The following is a 23416-nucleotide window of genomic DNA, read 5'->3' as shown; positions in this document are numbered from 1 at the left end:
TCACAGAAAATAAACTAAAAACAAGTGAAAACAAAAAATTGACTGAGTTAATTGCTAAAATACCATGTATAGTCAGTGTTGCTTACTTTCACATTACACATATATCTATACATGTCACACATACATAACTGATAATCCCATATTAATGCATACTATAAAATTTGCATCTAATGTGTGCCCTTGTGAGTAAACAGTGATGTTTAGAAAAAAAAAAATGTTTCAAACAAAAGTTGACTATTTTTTGATAAGGAACATTTTTTACATTAAAACTTTTGTTCTATCTCTAACGGTTTACAAGATAGGTCTTACGGACCCAAGACCCAATTGGGCTCTGTCGCTCATTTAGGAACTCGACCTCACTTTCTACGTCCTGAGTGCGCTGTAAAAATTTCAACTTGATATCTTTTTTCGTTTGTGGGTTATCGTGTTCACAGACGGACAGACGGACAGACAACCGAAAATAATTAGATGAATCTATGAACACCTTGAACCTATATCAAAATTTTTTTCGTATCATCAATATTTTTCAGCGTTACAAACTTGGGACTAAACTTAATGAATGACAAATGATTCTGAAGTTTAAAGTTTTCACTGTTATAAGTATATTAAGTTATTAAAAAACTGTCATGTTTCCATTTTTAACTGAGATTATACAAATATTTTATGGTACTAAAAAAGGATCCGCCACTGCTCGTGACACAAATATAATTTTATATTCAATATCCTATTTCTGAATTAATGGAAAGTTTCATTTACTTTGATAAAATTTCCGGTAATGGCGGCAGTAAATTCAATTTTAAGGCACAGTTTTTTTTTTATAAAGAAATATAAATACTTATGATGCAAATGTTTTATTTCATACAATTTGATTGACAATGCTAACTCATAATTACAAAAGCTCTTTTTTACAAAAGTTACTTATCTATTTGTAATTTATTGATAGCATAAATTAGTATAATTTAAGTTGCTGTTTGACCAAACAGGTAGTAATTGTAAAAAAAAAGAATTATTTGTTTTTCTTGTTTTCATACTTTTGAGAGGGTGATTTTGTAATATTTTATTTTTAATTTAATTTATTTTATTTAAATTATTTTTGGATTAACAATGTATACATATTTGAAAAGTGCTAATTATCTCCTTTCATTTGACACCTAACACGGTATCTTTACCTAAAATTTGTTTTTAGTTCATGATTTTATGTTCTCCAAAGGGCACCATTTTCAATTTAATATGAAGTCATATAGCCTAAAACCAGTGGACGGTCAAGACGCTTTCAACGATACCTGATTTGTCAAATTATGGTAAGTAGTTTAGAGGTTATTATGGAACAGATGCATATACATACATACCGGTCAAACACATTAACCCATCGTCGGGGTAATAATAAGAATAACCATAAGTTAACAAAATTTGAATTTAAACAAGTAATTTATTAGAAGATTACGGGCTCTGATAACATCCGGATGCTCAGTGAGCTGACATTGTACAAAAATATGTCGTTTAGATGCTGCAGGTCATGGATTTTGAGTAATTCATGTTCCCATAGATCATGGACCATGTGCTTACTAAGATATTTTGCTCTATCTTCTTTATAAGCCGGGCAAGTCACGAGAAAGTGGTGTATATCATCTATCAACAAAAGTAATCAAGTTGCGATTATAAATTATACAAAAATTAGTTCTCGCTGAAAATCCAAACTGTGAAATGAGTCTTATCTTTTTAAAATTAGTCCTGAGAAATATGTACGGAATCTGATTCTCTATATAATAGGTATGTCGATAAGATCAACTAAGTAACGAAGAGGTTAGTTTGCTTACATCACGTACTGTTCTTCAACAATCTTGTGTTAGAGATCCTGATAATATATGAATTTTATTATTCCCACAAGTTTGGCGTATTCACGGTAGATAATATTTTTTTAGTACACATTATCCAATTGGAAATGCTTTCCGTTTCTAGTTTGATGTGATACATATAAACCTCAAATCCGGAAGACCGATTAGGAAGTATCGAAACTTTAAAATTCTCTTAATTATGGCTATTTTGAAGTGTGAACCATCACTCTACAAACGAACGATGCAATCAAGGGTGCACAAAGGAAAATTTATAGCATATTACACAAAAAGGGAGCAAAAGTAAAGCCTGTAGTTTTTCTTATATATTTTATTTATTTTGTACTAAATTTTAAACTTTGCCTGTAACATATACAATGTTAAAAGCAATTTTGTTATTTGAAACACAGTATTCACCTATTCGCTAATATGTTGAACAACCCATTATAACCGGCCAAAATTATATGTTACAACCTTATATTAAATGTTATGTAAATATGTTTTCACTAAAACACATAATTTTGCAAATTATTTGTGAAATCATTTAAAGTTCATATCTCGTTTTATTATTATTGCTTTTGTCTTTCATTGTATTAACACACCTAAATTTTTTTTAAATGTGTTCATCGTTTATTAAGAAATTATCCGTTACTCGTCCGCTTCGATAAACGATACTTACTTTATTCAAAAGAAATTTTTGAAATGAGAATGATTTTATGATAAAACGATACACTACTAACTAAGGATGATTAAACTGAATTCATGATTTAATACGAAACAAGCAGTTATTTACGGAAGCTTGAATGTCTCATTGTCAATTTATGAGAAAGTGGCGCTACTCTAGCTTATTTTTTAATTGTGTTCTACCCAAAAGTATAAAACCAACTTTTAAAAAGTCACTAGTTCACTTTCAACAAGATGACTTGTGGCATTATGGAGACGAACATTTTGAAGATGTCAGTCGGTGATGACTATCCTTAATAAGACACTACCGAAACTGTCTGGAATTATTACTAATTGTATGCCCGGATTTAATAATAATATGATAATTTATTAAAACTTTAGTATTATTTGAAAAATATAATGCTTTAATTGTTGATGTTTTTCTTTTGCATCTGTACATTTCTAATTTCCAACCTTTAAAAGTATTATTAAGTGTTTATTCCAATGAGTGTTTATAATTCCGTTCAGCGTTTCGAGCTTTGTGTTGATAAATGAGTCAGTCAGCCAACTAATCAGTCATCATTTACTTTTATATATACAAAAAAAGAAAATTCTGTTTGGCCATTGTCAATTAGTCACATTAACAGTAGTTAGGTTAGGTTAGAGTGGCTGTCCTGGGGTGGGACACACTTAGACCATAGGAACCGTTGTGACACCGAAAAAGGGTTGGCCCATCCCCGGCCACTACTCCATGAAGCATTTATAGCTATTTAAGAACAGCAGGAGAGCTTTGACGTCGAAGGACTCGAGGTCAGATAGGTCGTCAAAGAGAGGCTGGCTCAAGTAAGTCCATCTCCTCATGACAAGAGCTGGGCAGTGACAGAGAAGATGAGACATCGTCTCCTCCTCCTCACCACTGAGACAGCTCCTGCAGTAGTCGTGATACTCTGCCAGACCCAGACGTTCAGCATGCCTGCCGCCCAACCAGTGTCCTGTAATAGCCGCAACAATTTCGCGAACAGAGATTCGTAGTTACAAACGATTTCATGGCAACGGGTTTTGACTGTAACAATAAAAAGTTTAAGTTCGTTTTAATACTTTTTAAATGTGTTCTCTTTTTTCGAATTTCCTATTTTCAAATTTTAAAAATTATTTATTCATATATGCTACATTTAAATAGTTTCTAGTTTGGTAAAAATTGTTACCTCAAAATTTGCATAGTTACAAAATTATTGTTATATTATACATTACAACAGCTATAATAAAGGTTAGATTATTAAAGTAATATGTAATATAAAAACTACTCAATAATTGAATAATGAAAACGAATATTGAACATCCATTTTTGTGTTTGAATAATCGGTTAAACAAATTGTTCTTTTATAGCACTATTTAAAATTTAAAAGAGGGTTTCAGAATCATTAAAATGATATTCCTCCTGTCAAATTAAATAAAAAATATGAGTTAACTAACGTGATACCCACCCGCTTCGCTGGGTTTAAAAGTAAAGATTGATAAAGATTGCTCTCGCTTAACTCCTTTCTATAACACTCGAAATAATGGTAACGATTGCTTTACACAGCTAAAATATATGTATGGTTTTCTATTTGTTTAAATGTATAATAGTAATTATTCATTGAGTATCAGAAAGATGGCCGTGAAATATTTAATATTGACTATTTGACAGAAATCTGTAATTTATGGTAATATCAAATTAAATTAATTTTTTAATTTTTTTATGAATATATATTTGATGAAGAAAATCATTATCACCAGTTCTGTTTATGCAAAAAAAAAAAAAAAAAAAAAAAAAAAATTATCTTTCGGCACTTTTGCAAAAAGAAAACATAAACAAGCTTTGGTTTTTGACGTATAAATAAATTGTAAAATTGACGTTTAAATTTTACCTTTTACGATATTTTTAAAGCATTTTATTACATTTATTCATAACATTAATTTTATTATACCATGTATATGACATATACCAAAGTATACTAAGTTTAGTGCCAAGTTTGTAACGCTTAAAAATATTGATGCTATGAACAAAATTTTGGTAAAGGTGTTCATAAAATCACCTAATTAGTCCATTTCCGGTTGTCTGTCTGTCTGTCGCCTGTCCGTCTGTCGAAAATGAGGTCGAGTTCGTAAATGAGCAACATGGGTCAGTTGGGTCTTGGGACCCATTTTGTAAACCGTTAGATAGAGAACTAAAGTTTAAAAGTAAAAAAGGTTTCTTATAAAAAAATAAACAACAATGTCTATACACGGTATTTCTACAATTAACTCAGTCAATTGTTTATTTTCATAACTTAGATTTTAATTCAATAAATGTAAATTAGATGCTAACTTGACTAATCATGTGATGGTCGAGGTACTTTAAATACGTTTTGAGGAGCTAAAATGCGTTACTATCAAAAGCCAAATTAATACAATAATAGTTAATGTAATTTTTGGTATAAGAAGCCTCAAAGCACAAAGACATTTTTGAAAAAATTAAATATAGATTTTTCACATTAGTTTCAAAGAGGTTATAAAAGTTCGATATACTATAATAACGGTACAACGGTATGACGGTATTCTTTAAATCATACGCTTCGGACTGCGTAAAATGTAAAAAAACTTTTTAAATGGATTTGAATGTAGTTTGTAAAATTATTTAATACTTTTTTTTTTACAGTTCAACTAACCAAACCGACTCTCACGCAAAATTCTAAACACGAACATATGATAACAATGCATGCAAAAACAATATATTTTCTAATATAAACCAAGTATTTAACATGTCAACACTAAAAACTGACTTGATAATTGGATAAAATTGATCAAAAGTTAAATAAAAAAGTTTTATTGTAAAAAAAAAAATAAATTCATGCCATGAGAGATTTGAAAGTGAGTATAAGAAAAGTTAATTTTTTTTTAGATGGCTTTGTTTTTAAAATATATTCCTAAAAAGAGTTAAGACTCAAAGTACCACCAAGCAGTCGGGTGAGGAACAAAATGTCAACGCGATATTTGTTATATCTCGCCTATCCGACTTCGCTAAAATGGTGGTTTTTCTACTGGTCTCGACAAAATCCGTCATTAAACATGATTAACCATTGTGTTGAGATTTACTTTGTGGAATTCCATATTCAAATCAAAACAACAAATGATATATTTGTATTACTTTTATTTTATGCAAAAATAAATAAAAGTAGTACAAATATAACATTTGTTGTTTTAATTTGAACATGATTAATTTTTGCGTGGAAAATTTTTGTAGGATACCGTAGGATACATGCTCCAGAACTTAAAAGTGTACTTGCCGGGGAGTAGCCCGGTAGGATATTGTTTAAACTAATTTTTTTTTAACAAATAAGTAATATTGATCGAATCGCTTCGGATTCTATCATATAATTAGAATAAAAATAAACAAAAAATGTTCTTAGACATTCTTCTCTAAACTACCCAGTTTTCGAGTTAAAACTTCGTAAAATCATTTCACTTGCCACAATGCAACCTCTTCGGAAGATCGTAAAAAACTTGGAAACCTCCCGGAAAATAGAAAATCCCTATTTTCTGGAGGATTGCGTCGTGGAAAATGAAATTTTTCGAATTTTCTTGCTAATTTGACTTTATTTCGAGTCGATTGATGAAAATTTCATTTTTCTAGAATATAGAGAACGTTATTGCTGGGTGGTTTTTCACAAGCTCTCTTAACAATTAACAATTAAGCACTCAAAATGAAACCAAAAATTTTTGCGGGATGTTGTTGAGTAAGCTTTCCACTACAAATAAAAATTTTATACATATTAAAAACCTTATTTTTTCAAACTTTTTGGTGGATGAAAACGGTTTTTTCAAGTTTTATGAAAATTTTACTCGAAAATTGTAGGGTTTATAGAAAAAAAGACTAAGAACGTTTTTTGTTTATTTTGACCCCGAGCGGCGAGCTTCATCTCTACTTTATCATGATAACTTGTATAGCTCATTAGTGGCGTTGTGGTGAATTTTTCACTTTTGCTAACATAGGTGAGTTTATTTGGTGAGGATAGGCAAAGCATTTCTCCCCTACTACTATAAAACGAATCCATATTGTTACCTGTATTTGATTTAATATTTTTATCCGATAAATTGCAATATACATCCCACGTATAGAAACCTATTCTTTGAACTAATGAAAGATATATGATTGAACGGAACGAACGAAGGTACAGAGGTTTTTGCTTTAATAACAATATGCAAATAATTCGAATGACATTACAAAAACAAATCATATTTTATATATAATAAAAATATAGTTTCAAATAACAAACAAATATAGAAATAAATTTCTGAGAAATTCTAAAATAATCAACATACATTTATTTTTCAAACAATGAATTTATTGTTTATTACATTATTGGATACTATTGAAGTTTTGATATTGTGGTTTTGATTTTTTGGTTTGGATATCATTTCTGTGCATTGGTAATTTAAGGTTTAATTTGTATTTGTTTTTCATTTTTTCTCTCGCGATATTATTTGCATATAATAATAATAATCATAATCATAATAATAATAATAACCATTCTCTAACACACTCAATTCGTGGACTTGTACAAAGTCAACATAAAAATATTTTTTTGACAACACTATAAGTGGTTTTCAAAAATATCGTTTGGCTAATTTCATTTAATTTTAATTAAAACATTGTACCGATATTCAATCATAACAATATTTAAACAAAACAAACTGTGTTTGTGGTTATAATTTTAATACGCGCTATTTAATTATTTCATATAAATATTTATTTAAAACTAATATTATTATTAATGATGTGGCATTTGTTTATTAATATTTTCCTTTTTAAAATATGTATTCGATCATAGATCAAATATATTTCTACCTGAAAAATTATTTAATCAAATGGAACATAAGTTGACAATTTAACTATTTTGTTTATAGAAAAAATTTCATGTTTTAACAACTTCATTCAAAACCAATGATGGACATTGTAACATATTTATTTAAAGCGATTGAAATATTTAATATGTAATATATTAGTGATGGGACGAATGTTGAATTTTATACATTCGCGAAAACGAATGCGAATGGGAATGTGAATGTCAACTTTCAAATGAAGCGCTCACAAATTCTAATGTATTAACTTAATTAATCTCTATATATAATAAATGCGAAAGTTAAGTTTGTTTGTTTGTTTATTTGTTTGTTTGTTACGCTTTCACACTAAAACTAGCTAATGGTTTTTAATGAAATTGTACAGCAATATAGCTCATACTTCAGAATAACACATGAGATATAATTAATAAAGATATATTAATAATAAAAAAAAAATTAATTTATTTTGACATTATCATAAATTACAGATTTCTGTAAAAGTAGTCATTTGACATTACCATAAATTATAAATTTCTATAAAAATAGTCAATATAAAATATTTCACGGCCATATTTTCTGATACATATACTTTACCTGAGTAAAACAATCCTTACCATTATTTTGAGTGTTATAGAAAGGGGATAAGTGAGAGCAATCTTTACTTATCTTTACTTTTAAACCCAGCGAAGTGGGTGGGTACCACTCTAGTCCTTATATATTATTTCTCCATTATGTTTTTTTTACCTATACCTTCTTTTTCTTATTCCTTTATCAAATTCCATGAACCACCCTTCATTTTCAAGCTTATCATGTTGGTTTCTGACGAAAAATATACTCACGGACTAAAATTGTACCTCTTAGGAAAAAACAGACTAGAATAAATAATTTTAACGAGTATCTTTACTTTTAGAGTTAAATGATAAGTGTATCAGGCAAATATGATTCGAATGTAACAGTTTTTAGAGATGTTTTCCTAATACTGAAGATATCATTAAGAAGTATATCAGCAACTGTAAAAGAAGTACATCAGCAACTGTAAAGATATTTCAATGTAACTATTTTTCAAACATGTTCTCCTAATATTAATATAATAACTTGCGATATTTTTACCACTTTTCAACGAAATTTGTTGTTGTTTTTTAGTCACGTGTCACAGGGTAGCCATCGGTTACGGTAGCCACGGTAGCAGAATTTTGCACGAGTCGACCTAATACATATACTTCTGCATTGGCGTAAAAAATAAAATTATTAAAAACAAACTATATAAGTCCATGAAAAGCAAAATTCCGTTTTTTTTTATTTGAGGTAGTTTACTTGAATTGCCTTTGTCCAACATTCAAATTTAACGGTGTTTTTTAAAAAGTGATCTAAAAACATGAGTAAAGTACATATTAGTGAAGTTTAGGATTATTTTGCAATATGATACAAAATGATGATAATTTATTGTCAAAAAATACGCGAATATTCATGCGAATAGCGAATATTCGTCCCAACACTAATATGTATGTACAGGCAGTTTTTTTTAACTTGACATGTACTTGAAACTCGATAAAAATTTTTATCGAGGAAAATGTTTCAAACGAAATATGTTAATTTCAAAGGCACATATCTTAACTGCCATCGAATTCGATCTAAGTTTTCAATTTCTATTATAACCAAACTCGGATTCATAACAGACAAACGCTTATAATTAGCATATCTTCATAAATAAGCTAACATTTTTTGTTTAAAACATTTTTTTTTAAGCGAATAGTTTAGACAGTAATTGATAGCAAAAAATCTAGCCTTTTGTGCGTTATTTATTCAGTTTGAACAAAAAAGGCCTTTGAAGGAAAACAAACCACTTTTATTTGATTTATTGGAAAATTTTTTTCGAAAAGTGACTAGATTTTGCAGAAACATTTATACGGAATAACTTTTGATATGAAATACCAATTTTGGGTAAAAGTTTTCAACACGTTTTTGCCTAAATCTTGCGGTTTGCGAAAAAATATTTCGAACAAAAAATATTGCTTTTTTAATCAATATCAATTCTAAATTAAAGTGTTCATCTTTTGATTACCAGTTACGGAGTAGAGAGAGTCAAGTTAAATGTCTGCGTAAGATGTGCGCCTACACACCGAATATTTCACTTGAAGCATTTTTATCTGTAAAAGTTGGGCTTGATACCCATACTGAGATAGACTTATTAACCATAACTAGTCCTTATGTTCTGATACATTTAATGGTAAAATTATGTATGTAAAATTTTATAGCAAATGAAAATCATCGAAACTATACAGAATTGCGTTTACGCCAATACTTTCCGGTTGTCTGCCTGTTTGTCTGTCTGTCGTCTGTCTATCCGTCTGCCATTATGATTACTCAAAAACGAAACGAGATTTCAAGCTGAAATTTTTATAGCGTGCTTAGGACGTAAAAAGTGAGGTAGAGTTCGTAAATGAGCAACATAGGTCAATTGGGTCTTAGGTTCGTAAGACCCATCTCGTTTGAGATAGAACAAAAGTTTAAACGTAAAAAATGTTCTTTATAAAAAAATTAACAACTTTTCTTTGAAATATTTTTTCGTCAACATCACTGATTATCCGTGCGAGCGCAAATTATGCCCAAATTGTATAGTATGTATTATATGGCAATATGAGTTATATGTATATGTGTGACATGTATGTATGTGTAATGTGACAGTGTAATCAACACTGTCTATGCACGGTATTTCAACAATCAACTCAGTCATTTGTTTGTTTTCACTTGTTAATAAGTTATTTTTGTAAACGTTTATTCATTTAAAATTTATTGCTGTCAAGAAATTGATTCCAGAAATAGAAGGTATATTCGTTTCTGATCAAATGGGTATTTATTGGGAAACAAAGTTACGAACCTTAGAAAACATTCCTTTTGATATAGATATTTCTGACGTGTAAATCAAATTCTAGTTTTAAATTACGAATTGCTTCAGCACAATACGTCTTTATACATATAATGAATGAAATAATACAAATTCCATACAGAATGAATTGTTGTACATTTGTATTCACGGACTTTAGTACCTAGATATTTTTGTGGTAGAGGTAGAAATTTCAACATGCAATCAGTAATTGTTTTTTTGTTTCTAGGAAAAAGTTACTTACTTCTAAATCGCATTCGTACTTATTTATAGCACTAACTTCCTGAAAATTTTTTGTTTACCAAACAACAAAGCAATTACCAAATATATTACCAAAGCAATTAACAAGTAAGCATTGTTGTTTAATCCATGCAAGCAGTACAAAGAATTCATAACAATTGGAATACTTGGATCATTATTCAATCTACATTATATGCTCATTTATTTTCTTAAACTAGTCATGGCTGTTGCGTGAATAGTCAAGTTAGCAACTAATTTATATTCATTGAATTTAAATCTAAGCTATGAATAAAATTATGAACAAAAATAATATTTGTATCGCGTAAATGTTTTTTATTGCTTTAAAAATATCGTAAAACATAAAATTTATACGTCAATTTGACTAGTTTTTGACGTTCAAACGTCCAAAACCAAAGTTTTTTTAGGTTTTCTTTTTGGAAAGCGCGTAAGATAATGTTTTTTTTTTTTTTTTTTTTTTTTTTTTTACATCCGAATTGGTGATGATGAAAAATTTGAAGCTCAATCACCGGTTAATTTTTGTACAGTTAACATTTTTCAGTTATTCTATAAGGTAGGTCTGTTTAAAAGTTTTAAAATGAATGAATTCACAATTTTGCCTGCAAAGAAACCCCCGAAACTGTGTTTATTGTGATCAAAGGACTTTTAACTATCATTTACCGTAAAAAGAAATGAACATTCACCGTACTGGCTCAAACAGCCGAACTATTATAAGAGGAACCAATTGTGAGCAGCTAATTAAAAGATGTTGGCATCTCAAAAGGGGCACTTCTTTGACACTACTCCGATCATATCGATTTTAACCCTCTACCAAAATTTTGTTGGTAGCATCAATATTTTCAAGCGTTTTAAACTTGAGACTAAACTTAATAAACCTTGATATATTTTATATACATGGTATTAAAAGTCTGAATGAGAGTGTAGAAAATCGATTTTGAGCGACATTATATGGGTCGCGATATTGGTGGTAAATTTGGATGTTTTATTTTATTCTTATTCCCCTCGAGTATACGGAGACACTTCAAAAATATCAATCATTTACATGATCTGGGCTCATGTAAATGAGCCCAATTAAGGCTCTCGCCACAACATAGGAACTGTAAAAGGCATTTCCTTTTGTTTACTTTTTATCCACTTCGTGAATTTCAAAAGTCCCATGTAACAAGAAATACAACACATTTGAGGTGTCCATGACTTTTCAAGATCTCCAATCCTAAATTAAATATAGAATCAGTAAGCTGTTTTTATCACTTTCGTATTTTTTATTACATTTGTCACCACATAATAACATCCACACTCAACAAAATTTATTTGGTGGATTTTTACAACATTTTCTTTGATCACTTGTCATATTTTTATGCATGAAACATCTGTATAATTTAACTTGATATAATAACATCAAAAAACTTGTTGATTCGTAATATTTTGAATAATCAATTGTGAGGACTTGTGTACAGTTGGCCAATTCTAGCGAAATTATGAAACTTTAAATAAAACTGATATTAGAACTGTCCCAACACTTTCATGACTTGATGTGTAAAAGGTAAGGGTATTGCAACAAAAATATATGTTTACTTTTCTGGTTGTCAAACCCCTGTTGCCTCGTAGATAATTGTAGAATGAATTTTATGTATTGACAGAAATGCAACTTAGACGAATCATTTTAGATAAAAAAAGGCTAAAATGAAGAATTTTTTGTACCTCAACCTATCGGGCCAGTTTTTTTTTTACATGTTCAGGAAGGTCCATTTATCAAAATCTACATCTAACTTCTTGCCGCTAGAAAGTTTCGCCATTGCTATGGGCCCAAAAGGCCATTATTATAATAGATGATTTTTGAAAATTTCAAAACCTTGCAAATATGCAACAAAATGGGTCAGAAACGTACATTTGGGGGTTTTCGGGATAGCTGATCACTATTCTCAAATCAGAATTTCGATATACTACCCCCTTCTGGGGTAATTGGGAAGGGCGAAAAACCCTAAGAATTGGGGAGTATATCCCCATTATAACTTCGGTATCGTGATCAGTGACCCCAAAAACTCCCGAGTATACTTTTTTGGAACATTTTGTCGAATATTTACAGAATCCTGCTGTTATGGACCAGCGAGGGCGAATAACCCCAAAAGAGGGGAGTCGTGATCAGTGACCCCAAAAACCCCTGAGTATACTTTTATGATCCATTTTGTTGAATATTTACAGAATATTGCAATTTTGGACCAGCAAGGTAAATTACTCCAAGAGGGGGAGTAATTTAAGTAAGTAAGAGGGGGAGATTATATCGAAATTCTGATTTCGGAATAGTGATCAGAGACCCCGAAAACCCCCGAGTATACGTTTCTGGCCCATAATTTAGAGGTTTTAAAATTTTCAAAAATCACCTCATAAATGGATTCTAATGATTGGTCTATTGAGCCAACAGCAAAAACCAAAACTTTCTAGCGACAAAAAGTTAGATGTAGATTCCGATACATGGACCTTTCTGATCATTTAAAAAAAATGAAAACTGGCTCGATAGGTTGAGGTACAAAAAAATTCTCTATGAAATTCTAAAATGACACGACTAACTTTATTATAGTTAGAATTTTAGCCACCAGACTTCATGATCCAAGTCAGTTGTCATATATATTTTTGAAACAGTTTACAAGAATATTATCTATTGTATACTTTTGAAATACATTGTAATGGGTATTATGATTATAATGCAACAATGATATATTTGCCAGTACTCATAGTATTTTCACTCATGAAATATTTACTATTTTGAACAATTCCTTTGTTCAAAATAATTTAAAATAATAGTTATTTAAAAGTGCTGTGGTGTGACTGGTTATGTTCAAACGTATCATCGCTCGTTTACATTTTATATGTGTGCTTTTATATATTTATGTCTATTTAGGGTTCAGTAACATTGTATACCTATCGAGTTGGATTGTTTTATTTTATATGTAACATTGGTTTTTTACATTTGATTGAAATTAATCAAAACGGCACATTTTCATTATTTATGAGACCTTTCACACTTTGTAACTATGAAATCTGCCGGGTGTTTTATTTTAATCTCCACAGCTGCTAAAAATAATATATGGATACTTTTACAAACGATTCACAAGAATTGTAAATTTATTATTGTAAGTTCCCAACAGAAAAATTCCTAGTAAAAAGAGAAACATTGAATAAAATATTAAAATGGCAGACTATTTCTGTTAATAATTCCTTTCTTCGTTTGTCCACCTGTCATTAGATAATGGTACACATACGGTATTCAAATACTTATTTTGGTTCGCTTTTATTTTAATTTACCACATATACTTTCTGCAATTTCCATTTTTCAATTGAAACTGCAAACCCCACTTAATCGTAATAAAAACCAGTGAAAATAAGCAATGGACGGAATAAATTGTTGAAATACTTTTTTTCCTGTATGTTGAATTTCAAATCTTGCATTATTTTTAATAAATTAGAGATTAAAAAAAATATTTATTCTGGCCTAAATTTGTTTGTTCCAGCTTTAAAAAGTACCATCTGGAATACGCTTTTTTTAATTTTCGAAAATATTTTTTTTTCGACAAAGTTTCAAGTTTCCTTTGTTTGTAGTTTTATGGCGAAAATAGACACAAAAATTAAGCCCTAATTTCTCCTTCACGGGAAACAATTGTATTTTCGAAAAATGTTTCAAACAAAAGCTTTTTATTTATTTTTTTTATATTTAAACTTTGTTCTGCATATAACGGTTTACAAGATGAGTCCTACGGATGCAAGACACACTTGACCCATGTTGCTCATTTACAAACTGACATTCACATTTACATTCTAAGCTCGCTGTAAATTTTCAGCATGATATCTCTTTTCGTTTTTGAGATATCAGACGGAAATGGATTAATTAGGTAATTTCAAAACACCCATACCAAATTTTTGTTCGAATGTTGTAAGCGTTACAAACTGAGGACTCAAATTAGTATACCTTCTAGTCCCTAAATGTCAAAATTAGTCCTAATCAATAAACGAAAAAAATTCTCACAATTCTCTCTCTTGCGAAAAAAGTCAAAAACTGAGTTCAATAAAAACTATAATTATTTATGATTTTGGATATTTGGAAGTTTTGGCTATTACAAGTTGCATGAATATTTAAGTCGGTGTTAAATAGTTTTTTCGGAACCGTTTTGTAAAAGAGTATATTTCGAGGAAAACGCAACTTTTTTTTATGCTTTGTGGTTAAATATTTTTAAATTATCAGTTAATATACTTACCTATCATTAGTTTGTAATTCCTGGACCATATAATAACCAAAATAATTCCTTTTTAAATTTCTTACTTTTCCGCAAGTTGCAGTTTCTTACCTTTAATTTTTTTAGAAGTAATTGTTACTACGCGCGTTAAATAACAAGCAAAAATTGGTATTTTTTTTACTAATAAACTTATATTATTTACAAATTAAAAAATAATATAAATTTTTCTTTATTATTTAGAGTTTATTGAAGAAAAGAAAAATGCAAAAAAAGTTTTTTTGTTATTGAAACGACCCCTATTGTTTTAATCTTGTATTTTAAAGTAAGGGTATTTCTCCAAAACTGTGGATTGTGCTTACTCCTTCTTCGATAGTGGGAGAAATGAAAAAGCGTCGTATTTTTCTATCGAAAACATTCGGTTTTTTATTTTTCACATTTAGAATACGTGAGTTTTTTATTTTTCACATTTAGAATACGTGATTAGTGAAACACAGTTTTATAAACAAGTCGTGTTGTTTGATGTTTAATCTCTTGCGCAATTTAGCACTACAAAATTAAATCATAATCATGGTTATAAAGAAAAAAGAGTTGCATCTTTAAAATTATCCACAGTTGTTTATAAAGATGTAAAAACTTTGTGTCAAAAAATCGGCCACTCAGTGAATTGCTTAATCCCCTTGTTTTTGGTGGCAGGGAGAGGGGGATAGTTGATTTGTTTTAAAGTTTTTTACAAATTATAAAATATGATGCGTCAAATAAAAAACTAATTCAAATAAAATGTCTAGCTGATTAAATTTTGCTTTATTTTTGTTGCATTTTGACCGAGATATGCCAATTTTGAAATAGAGTATTTTTTGCTAACTCAATCAAATAAAACTTAAAAGTGTGCACTTTCGATTTAAATAAACACTCAAGCCTTATTCACCTGTAATATTTAAAAATGTAGTCGTTAAAGCAAAAAATATATAACAGCGCAGCGATTAAAAAAGTCCAATTGCCTTGAATAAAAGAGATAAAATGACTTGCATTGAACCAGTCATGCGTCTAGTAATGCCAAGTGTGACCTTAGACATACTATTTACAGGTGATAAGATTTTAAATATTTTTGAATTTCGTCTAAACTTTTGCCTTTTGTTTCTGGCACAAAAAAGTATGTTCCAATCCCACTTATGAAACACCCAAATACAATCAAATAGAATACATTATGCATTCCAATAAAGTCACATAAGTTTGCAAACAACTTGTTTCCAATACTGTGACAAATTGATCCATAACAGCAAATGAATAAAGAAGCAAAACCTTTAATATTTGTGGAAAACATTTCACTTATATACAAGTAAGGAACGGTAGAAACTCCTGGACAAACAATTATATGATATAAGACTAGTGACATGAAAGGCAAAAATGTTATCGAACTAATATTCTGGTAATTATTGTAGTCCAAATGAAAGTATAAGCCTATTAAGAAACATGGAATCATTGATCCAAACGTACCAAATAGCAATAACGGTTTACGGCCCCATGAGTCAATTGTAAAAAAACTTATAATAACACAAATTAAACCGACACCTACGATTATAATTCCACATACGTGAGGCTCTAACGGTGAATGCGATTTTTCTAATATAAGCTGCGAGTATGAAACTACAACATTTAAACCACATAAAAATTGGGTGGAAATTATTCCGAGGCATAGAATAAAACTAATTCGGTTATTTCTGACTCGAAATATTTCTGAAAATTTTTTGACTTCATTTTGTTCTTCCCTAATTACTTGCCGTAGATGTTTTAATTGTCGCTCAACATTATCACTTTGCTTTAATATTTGTAGAGATGTTCTTGCCTTCTCTGTTTGATTTTTAATCAAGAAGTAATACGGAGATTCTGGCATCCAAATGAAAATTATAAGTAGAAGAAACGGTATTATTGATGCAATCCATGCATTAGCCGCTACAGAAACATATGGCACAAGAATAGTTTCGAATATGGCTCCGGCAGTACAATGTAATTGAAAGAGCATTCCCATGATTCCACGAAATTGTGGTGATGATATTTCACCAAAATACATTGGTACAGCAGCAAATGCAGAACCTCCAATCAATCCTTTTACAAATTGTGCTGTACATAAATGATATATATTTTTGGCATAGGCGATTTCAATCCAAGTAATTATTTCGGGAATAGTTGTTAATAAGATTGCATTTCTACGACCAATTCTATTTGCTAATATTGCTCCAAATATTGGACCAATTCCTCCACCAAGTGGTAACATTGCAGTTAACCATGATATTTCAGATGATGTTAACGGTATTTCTGAACTGTTTGATGATAGTTTAAGAACTGTTGGTCCAATCCATCCCATATGTGTTCCCGTAATGAAAATTAACAAATTCGCTAAAAATGAATTATCGATTCCAAATATTAGGTTAAGAATTGTTTTTTTTAAGTGTAACTTAATTAGCAACGTATATCTTTAATTTGGGTATGCCTTCAAACCATGGCCATGAGAATAAAACGTAAAGACTGAAAATTTTCTCAAAGTTAAAAGCATTTAAAAATTATTCCGCTCGCAAAATTTTGGTTATAGCTCCTTTTCATAATGCAGCATGAAAATTCAATTAATACCCAGCGATTTCGGGGCTGGAAAAGTATATTACACACCTAGGGAGCAAAAGTAAAGAATCTCTCAGATCAAAATAATGTGGAGATGAAACTCATCTGTACTTGCTTGGGTACCTCGTGTAGCCTTTGAGTGTGGTACATTAAACGATTAAACTGCCTTTTATATACTTTTTAGACAAGTCCGGCAAGGCGAGGTGAGGACAAGCGAGGCACCACAAGTATCAGCTCCACATTCTCGTTTCTCCCTGGACTTTGTGTTACACTGCGAAAGTATGTAGGAGACAATACAGTTGATATTGTGATTTTTATAACATGTTTAATTACTTACCAACAAATGAAATGCCAAACTGTACGCAAAATTCTCTTGAAAAGTGAAAATGTATTTTGCTTGCTTCATTTGTACCTTCTTCAAAAACATATTCAACTTCTATTTTGTCTGCTTTTTCCATTCTTGTTAAATAAACATGTTTATCACTGATTTAATATTCCCAGCCAACAATTCTTACTAAAATTTATTTCAATTTGTAAAATAGGAATATCTACCTCTTTAAAAATATAACATTTTAAGCAATTACGTGCTTTTAATTTAAAAAGTATGAAGGTGGCTCTTTTATCTAAGATATAGTAACATTTTTTTTAAATATTGCCACACGATTTGAAAATTTGTTGTAAATATTTTTTATTTACTTAACTAAAGTACAAAATATATAACCAAGTACTGTGGGGACATATATTTGATGGATAATCGTTTGAAAATGTGAATTGAAAGCTTTTGTAGAATATATCATATTTATATTTCATCACTTCACCTGCCTGTTAAACTCAGGTTTCGTTTCAATTATTGCCAACAACTTTGTTAAGAATTAAATTGTATTTATTTATAGTTTATAATAAGTCATTATTCTATAATGACAATCAAATATTTATTATAAATGAAAAATAAATTTAATTTAATTCTGACTAAAGTTGCTGACAATAAGTGAAACGAAATATACATTTTTTGTAAATTATTATATTTTAATTTTTTTTTAATGCATTGTTTCTTAAATCGTACCACTACCTAAAAATCGATTCAAGGTACAATAATATAGAATTATTATTTATTTACTTACAATTTATGTTAACATTTAAATAACATCAAACAATATATAATTTATAAACCAAATCGTTAGCTATTTATATTCTATGAAGTAAGAAGAGTTCTAATGGCAGTTCTTATGTATAAAACAAAGAGGGATTGTATATGTGTATGCATGAACCAAGCCGGTCGGACTCATTACTTGAAGTTGTACACATACAATACACGATAACATATAGTACACATTTCCTCCTCGTTTTATACATAAGATCGACTATAAAAACTTACTTCATATATTTTATATGGCTTACGAAATAGCTTACAATCGGTATGTGTCATTAATAATAAATAAATTATTGTGTTTACTACTAATTTTACTGTACTTATAAGACCGTGTGCGATTTTGGAGTTTGATGGTTACCATAGACTGCTACTATACCATGTCATGATTTAGGAGATGTAACTTACTCTTTGATGTATTTTAATAAATACTGAAAATATTAATAATAATTGATTAAAAATAAATTAATTGTTCCAGAACGGAGAGACTAATCAATAACAGATCATTTGATACAATCAAACTTTATTAAAATAATCGCATTGATGCACAGACTCTCATAAGTTAGAGGGTAGAATTACAGCTACTATCCCTTATAATGAATTACACTTTTTGCAGTTGATATAAAACATTCTTGCCTGAGGACTGTAATTTAAGGTATTCGCACCGTGTGTGAGTTTTATTGGAGGCGTTTCCATGGTAACGATACACTACTTTAATTATTGAATTGTATGGATGTATATATAATTGTATGGATTGCATTTATGACTTATATTGAAAATTTAATATTATTGCCTCACAAATTTAAATAAATAATTATGATAATTTACATTTGAAAAATAATATTTGTGCAATTTGATTTCTAATTTTCACAATTTTTAATGCATTAAGTTTAATTAATTAGTGTTTTTCATTAATTTTAATTTGACATTCACTATAACGTTTATATGTAAAGAATTCCATATTAGTCATAACAGCTTCCTTTAACGCCAAAAACGCTTTCACTGGAAGCGCTGGCATCGATTTTATTGTCCCTACCATGACTACGCACACAACGAATATAAGTAAATGCACTTTATTATATTTTGTATACGTACAAAATCAGAAAATAGTTATAGTAATAAAGATTACTCTTTCGAATGAAATTTTGTAATTAAATGCTTGCCTTGTTTTAAAATCTAAACAACATAAAAGTTTTAGGTTAAAGATATTTATGGCACGCCATTTTACTATTTAATGTCCGAAAAAAAATGATCGTAATAATAATACATTATTATTATGTTATCATCATAATAATAATCATTTTCATTATGTACATAATTTTAATTCAATCATTTTTATTATGTACATAATTTTAATTCAATCACTTTTAATATGTACATAATTTTAATTCATATTAAATAGTAAAACGGCATGCCATATATTTCCATTATGTACATAATTTTAATTCAATCATTTTTTTAAAAATCTAATTCAAATAAAATTAACTGATTTATTATTATGTATCATCATAATAATAATACATTTTTATTATGATGATAACATAATAAAAATACATTTTTATTATGTTATCATCATAATTTTAATTCTCATCTCTCTTTTCTCATCTTATCTTATATCAATCTCTCTTTTACTAAGATTTATTTTACAAATTATAAAATATAAAATATAAAATTTCTGATTGAAAAAAAAAAATTAATTAATTTTTTTCTCGATAAAAATTAGCCTATTCAATAGTTAAATGGCGTGCCATAGATATTGTAAGATTGGTAACTTACCTCAATAACCACTTACTAAATTTTTTTTTTCTTTTGGCACTGTTTTGGTCAAGTGTTTCTCGTAAAACTGTTTGAAAAATCCCACGAGAATCAGTTTTATCGACCTCTTCATGAATGTTTAAAATGTAAACTATGATATGGCGAAAATGTTCCTTTTAAAAAATTAAACAACTTTTGTTTGAAACATTTTTTCGTAAACAAACTGTTTACCCGTGAGATCGCAAATTATGCGCAAATTGTATGGTATTATATGGGTATATCAGTTATATGTGTGTGACGTGTGTAATGGGACAGTGTCTATACATACAATCAACACTGGCTATACATGGTATTTCAACAATTAACTCAGCAAATTGTTTGTTTTTATTTGTTTAATCTATTTTTATGCCCTGAATTCCATTTTTGAAGAAACTTGCCTCTAAAGTTATACCAAAAATTGTTATAAATAACTTTTAAAAAGCAAATTTTGGGTGTCTAAATTTTTTTGTAGACTTTTTCATTTAACACAAAATTCACGTGTAATTCTTTCGTAGAAGTCACGGTTTGCTAGTTATAAACTGTTTTATGTTTTAAAATAGTTTCAAATAGTTGAATATCTCCTGACAGAAGCTCGAAGAAATAGTTGAATATCTCCTTACAAAAGCCCCAAGAGTAAAAGAGTTATTACATTATTTCATTATAAAATCTTAATTTTTAATAGTTAAAAATATCTTGTTTTAACAATGTATCTGTATTTATTACATTTGTTAAACAGAAATATTAAAAATATTATCATCGAGAGAAATGGGAAAAAGCCATAATTGATGCTTTCAGGGAGTATAGTGAGTTTACAAAATAGTAGGAGTCACTACTACACAGAATGTTTTAGCAATGCTGTTTAAGGTTATAAGATTTTAAATATTTTTGAATTTCGTCTAAACTTTTTCCTTTTGTTTCTGGCACAAAAAAGTATGTTCCAATTCCGCTTATAAAACATCCAAATACCAGCAAATAAAATACATTATGCATTCCAATAAAGTCACATAAATTTACATAAAATTTACTGAAAATGCTATGACCAATAGATGCGTAGCAGCAAATGATCAACGAAGCAAATCCTTTAATGCTTGTGGATAGCATTTCACTTAAATATAAATATGGAACTGTAGTAATTCCTGGAACAACAGTTATATGATGTACGATTAATGCAAGGAATGGTACAAATTTTATCGAACTAATATGTTCGTAATTAATAGAATCTAAATGAAAATACAAGCCTATTAAGAAACATGGAATCATTGTTCCAAATGTGCCAAATAACAATAAAGGTCTTCGACCCAATGAATCAATTGTAAGAAAACTGGAAATAACACAAATAAAACCCACAACTGAAATTATAATTCCACAAATGTGAGGCTCAATTGGTGAGCTTGATTTATCTAATATAACTTGAGAGTAGAGGAATATAACATTCATACCCGTTAAAAGTTGGGTTGATATTATTCCGAAGCATAGAAAGAAACTAATCCGATTATTTCTGACTCGAAATATTTCCGAAAATTTTTGTACTTCATTTTGTTCTTCCCCAACAACTTGTTTTAGGTGTTCTAATTCTTGATCAACATGATCAGTTTGTCTTAATATTTGTAAAGATTTTCTTGCATTTTCTGTTTGATTTTTAATCAAAAAGTAATACGGGGACTCTGGCATCCAAATGAATATTATTAGTAAAAGAAAGGGTATTATTGAAGCAATCCATGCATTGACGGCTATAGAAACAAATGGAACAAGTACAACTTCGAATATTGCCCCAAATGTATAGTGTAATTGAAAAAGCATTCCATTAATTCCACGAAATTGAGGAGAAGATACTTCACCAAGATACATTGGTACAGCTGCCATTGCAAAACCTCCAATTAATCCCTTTATAAATTGTGCTATGCATAAATTATATATATTTTTGGCATTAGCGATTACAATCCAGGAGGCGATTTCGGGGATAGTTGTTAATAAAATTGCGTTTTTACGGCCAACTCCATTCGCTAATACTGCACCAAATATTGGACCAATTCCTCCACCAAGTGGTAACATTGCAGTTAACCATGATATTTCAGATGATGTTAACGGTATTTCTGAACTGTTTGATGATAATTTGAGAATTGTTGGTCCAATCCATCCTATGTGAGTTCCACTGATGAAAATTAATAAATTTGCTAAAAATAAATTATTCTTTTCAAAATATTATGTTAAATGATTTTTAAAGTGAAAAGTTTTTTGCAACATATTTCTTTAAAACTTGTGTGTCTCACTTAAGAGGAATCCAAGAGCTCGTGAATAGAAGAGGCAGACTCAGATAATAAATACATCTTATGTTAAAACAGGGTGAAAAGTACAGTGAATATTTAATTAACACTTACAAACAAAAAGTTATGCTATGCAAAAATAATCGTGGATAAATCATGGAGAAAACAAATAACACAAACAATTGAAGAAGTTTCACTTTCTCTTTGAGGTTATATGAATGAAACTCGGAGCTATGTTTTCCCTAGTGAGGTTGCATAGTGATTAATCCGTGTGCCAAGGATTGGTCCTCTGCGCTTATATAAATTCGTTATGATCATAATGCAATTTCAAAAAAAGAAAATAAAATTATTCGCTGGGTTCGTAGTAGGTGGAGAGTACAACTGAATCGATTGCAGCGATGTCCTCTTATAAAATTTGCCATAAATCATTCGTTTTATTTAAAATGTGTTTTAATAATAAAAATTTGCTAGAAAATTTTATTTAATTTCAATGTAAATTATATAAACAAACCATAGACTTACATGTCCGTCCATAAAATTATATTAATAAAGTAGCGTGTCGTTACTACAGAAACGCCTGAAATAAAACTAATGCACTGTGCTAATACAATATAAACCGGATTGAATTTACAAATACAACTTAGTATATATGGTCATAGTCAACTTCCATACGCGCAGTCTAAGGTTTAATCCTAGGCACCAGGTTTCATTATCGTCAGTGAGCCCAATATTTCTTATTATATTATTCTTAAGGTTACGTACCAACGAACAAAATGCCAAACTGCGTGCAAAATTCTCTTGAAAAATGAAAATGTATTTTGCTTGCCTCATTTGTATCTTCTTCAAAAACATATTCAACTTCCATTTTGTCG

The 23416-nt window shown here is 29.3% G+C and overlaps 2 protein-coding genes across 2 annotated transcripts in view; both read right to left on the bottom strand.

Moving 5' to 3' along the window:
* Positions 1-17797, bottom strand: part of LOC123302995 (facilitated trehalose transporter Tret1-like) — a 103825-nt gene extending 86028 nt beyond the window's left edge. The window contains exons 1-2 of the mRNA XM_044886089.1: positions 17677-17797; positions 16221-17120 (exon numbers count right to left, since the gene is read on the bottom strand). Of these exons, the coding sequence (XP_044742024.1) occupies positions 16221-17120; positions 17677-17797 (1021 nt within the window). The remainder of the gene's footprint in view (positions 1-16220; positions 17121-17676) is intronic.
* A 3329-nt stretch (positions 17798-21126) lies between these two features.
* On the bottom strand, positions 21127-23409 carry LOC123302993 (facilitated trehalose transporter Tret1-like). Its single transcript, XM_044886088.1, has 2 exons — positions 23307-23409; positions 21127-22454 (listed from the first exon to the last, which is right to left on the bottom strand). Exons 1-2 carry the CDS (start codon positions 23407-23409, stop codon positions 21127-21129), a joined length of 1431 nt encoding a protein of 476 aa, XP_044742023.1.
* Between the last annotated feature and the right edge of the window lie 7 nt (positions 23410-23416).

This window comes from Chrysoperla carnea, chromosome X (genome assembly GCF_905475395.1).
Source record: "Chrysoperla carnea chromosome X, inChrCarn1.1, whole genome shotgun sequence".
Lineage (NCBI taxonomy): Eukaryota > Metazoa > Arthropoda > Insecta > Neuroptera > Chrysopidae > Chrysoperla > Chrysoperla carnea.
Note: the sequence above shows the minus strand (reverse complement) of the source record. Positions and strands in the feature narration are given on the sequence as shown.

Coding starts and splice junctions, on each gene's coding strand:
- LOC123302993 (XM_044886088.1), bottom strand. CDS start 23,409: ATGGAAGTTGAATATGTTTTTGAAGAAGATACAAATGAGGCAAGCAAA. Junction 22,455..23,306: donor GTTTGGCATTTTGTTCGTTG/GTACGTAACCTT, acceptor ATTTATTTTTAG/CAAATTTATTAATTTTCATC.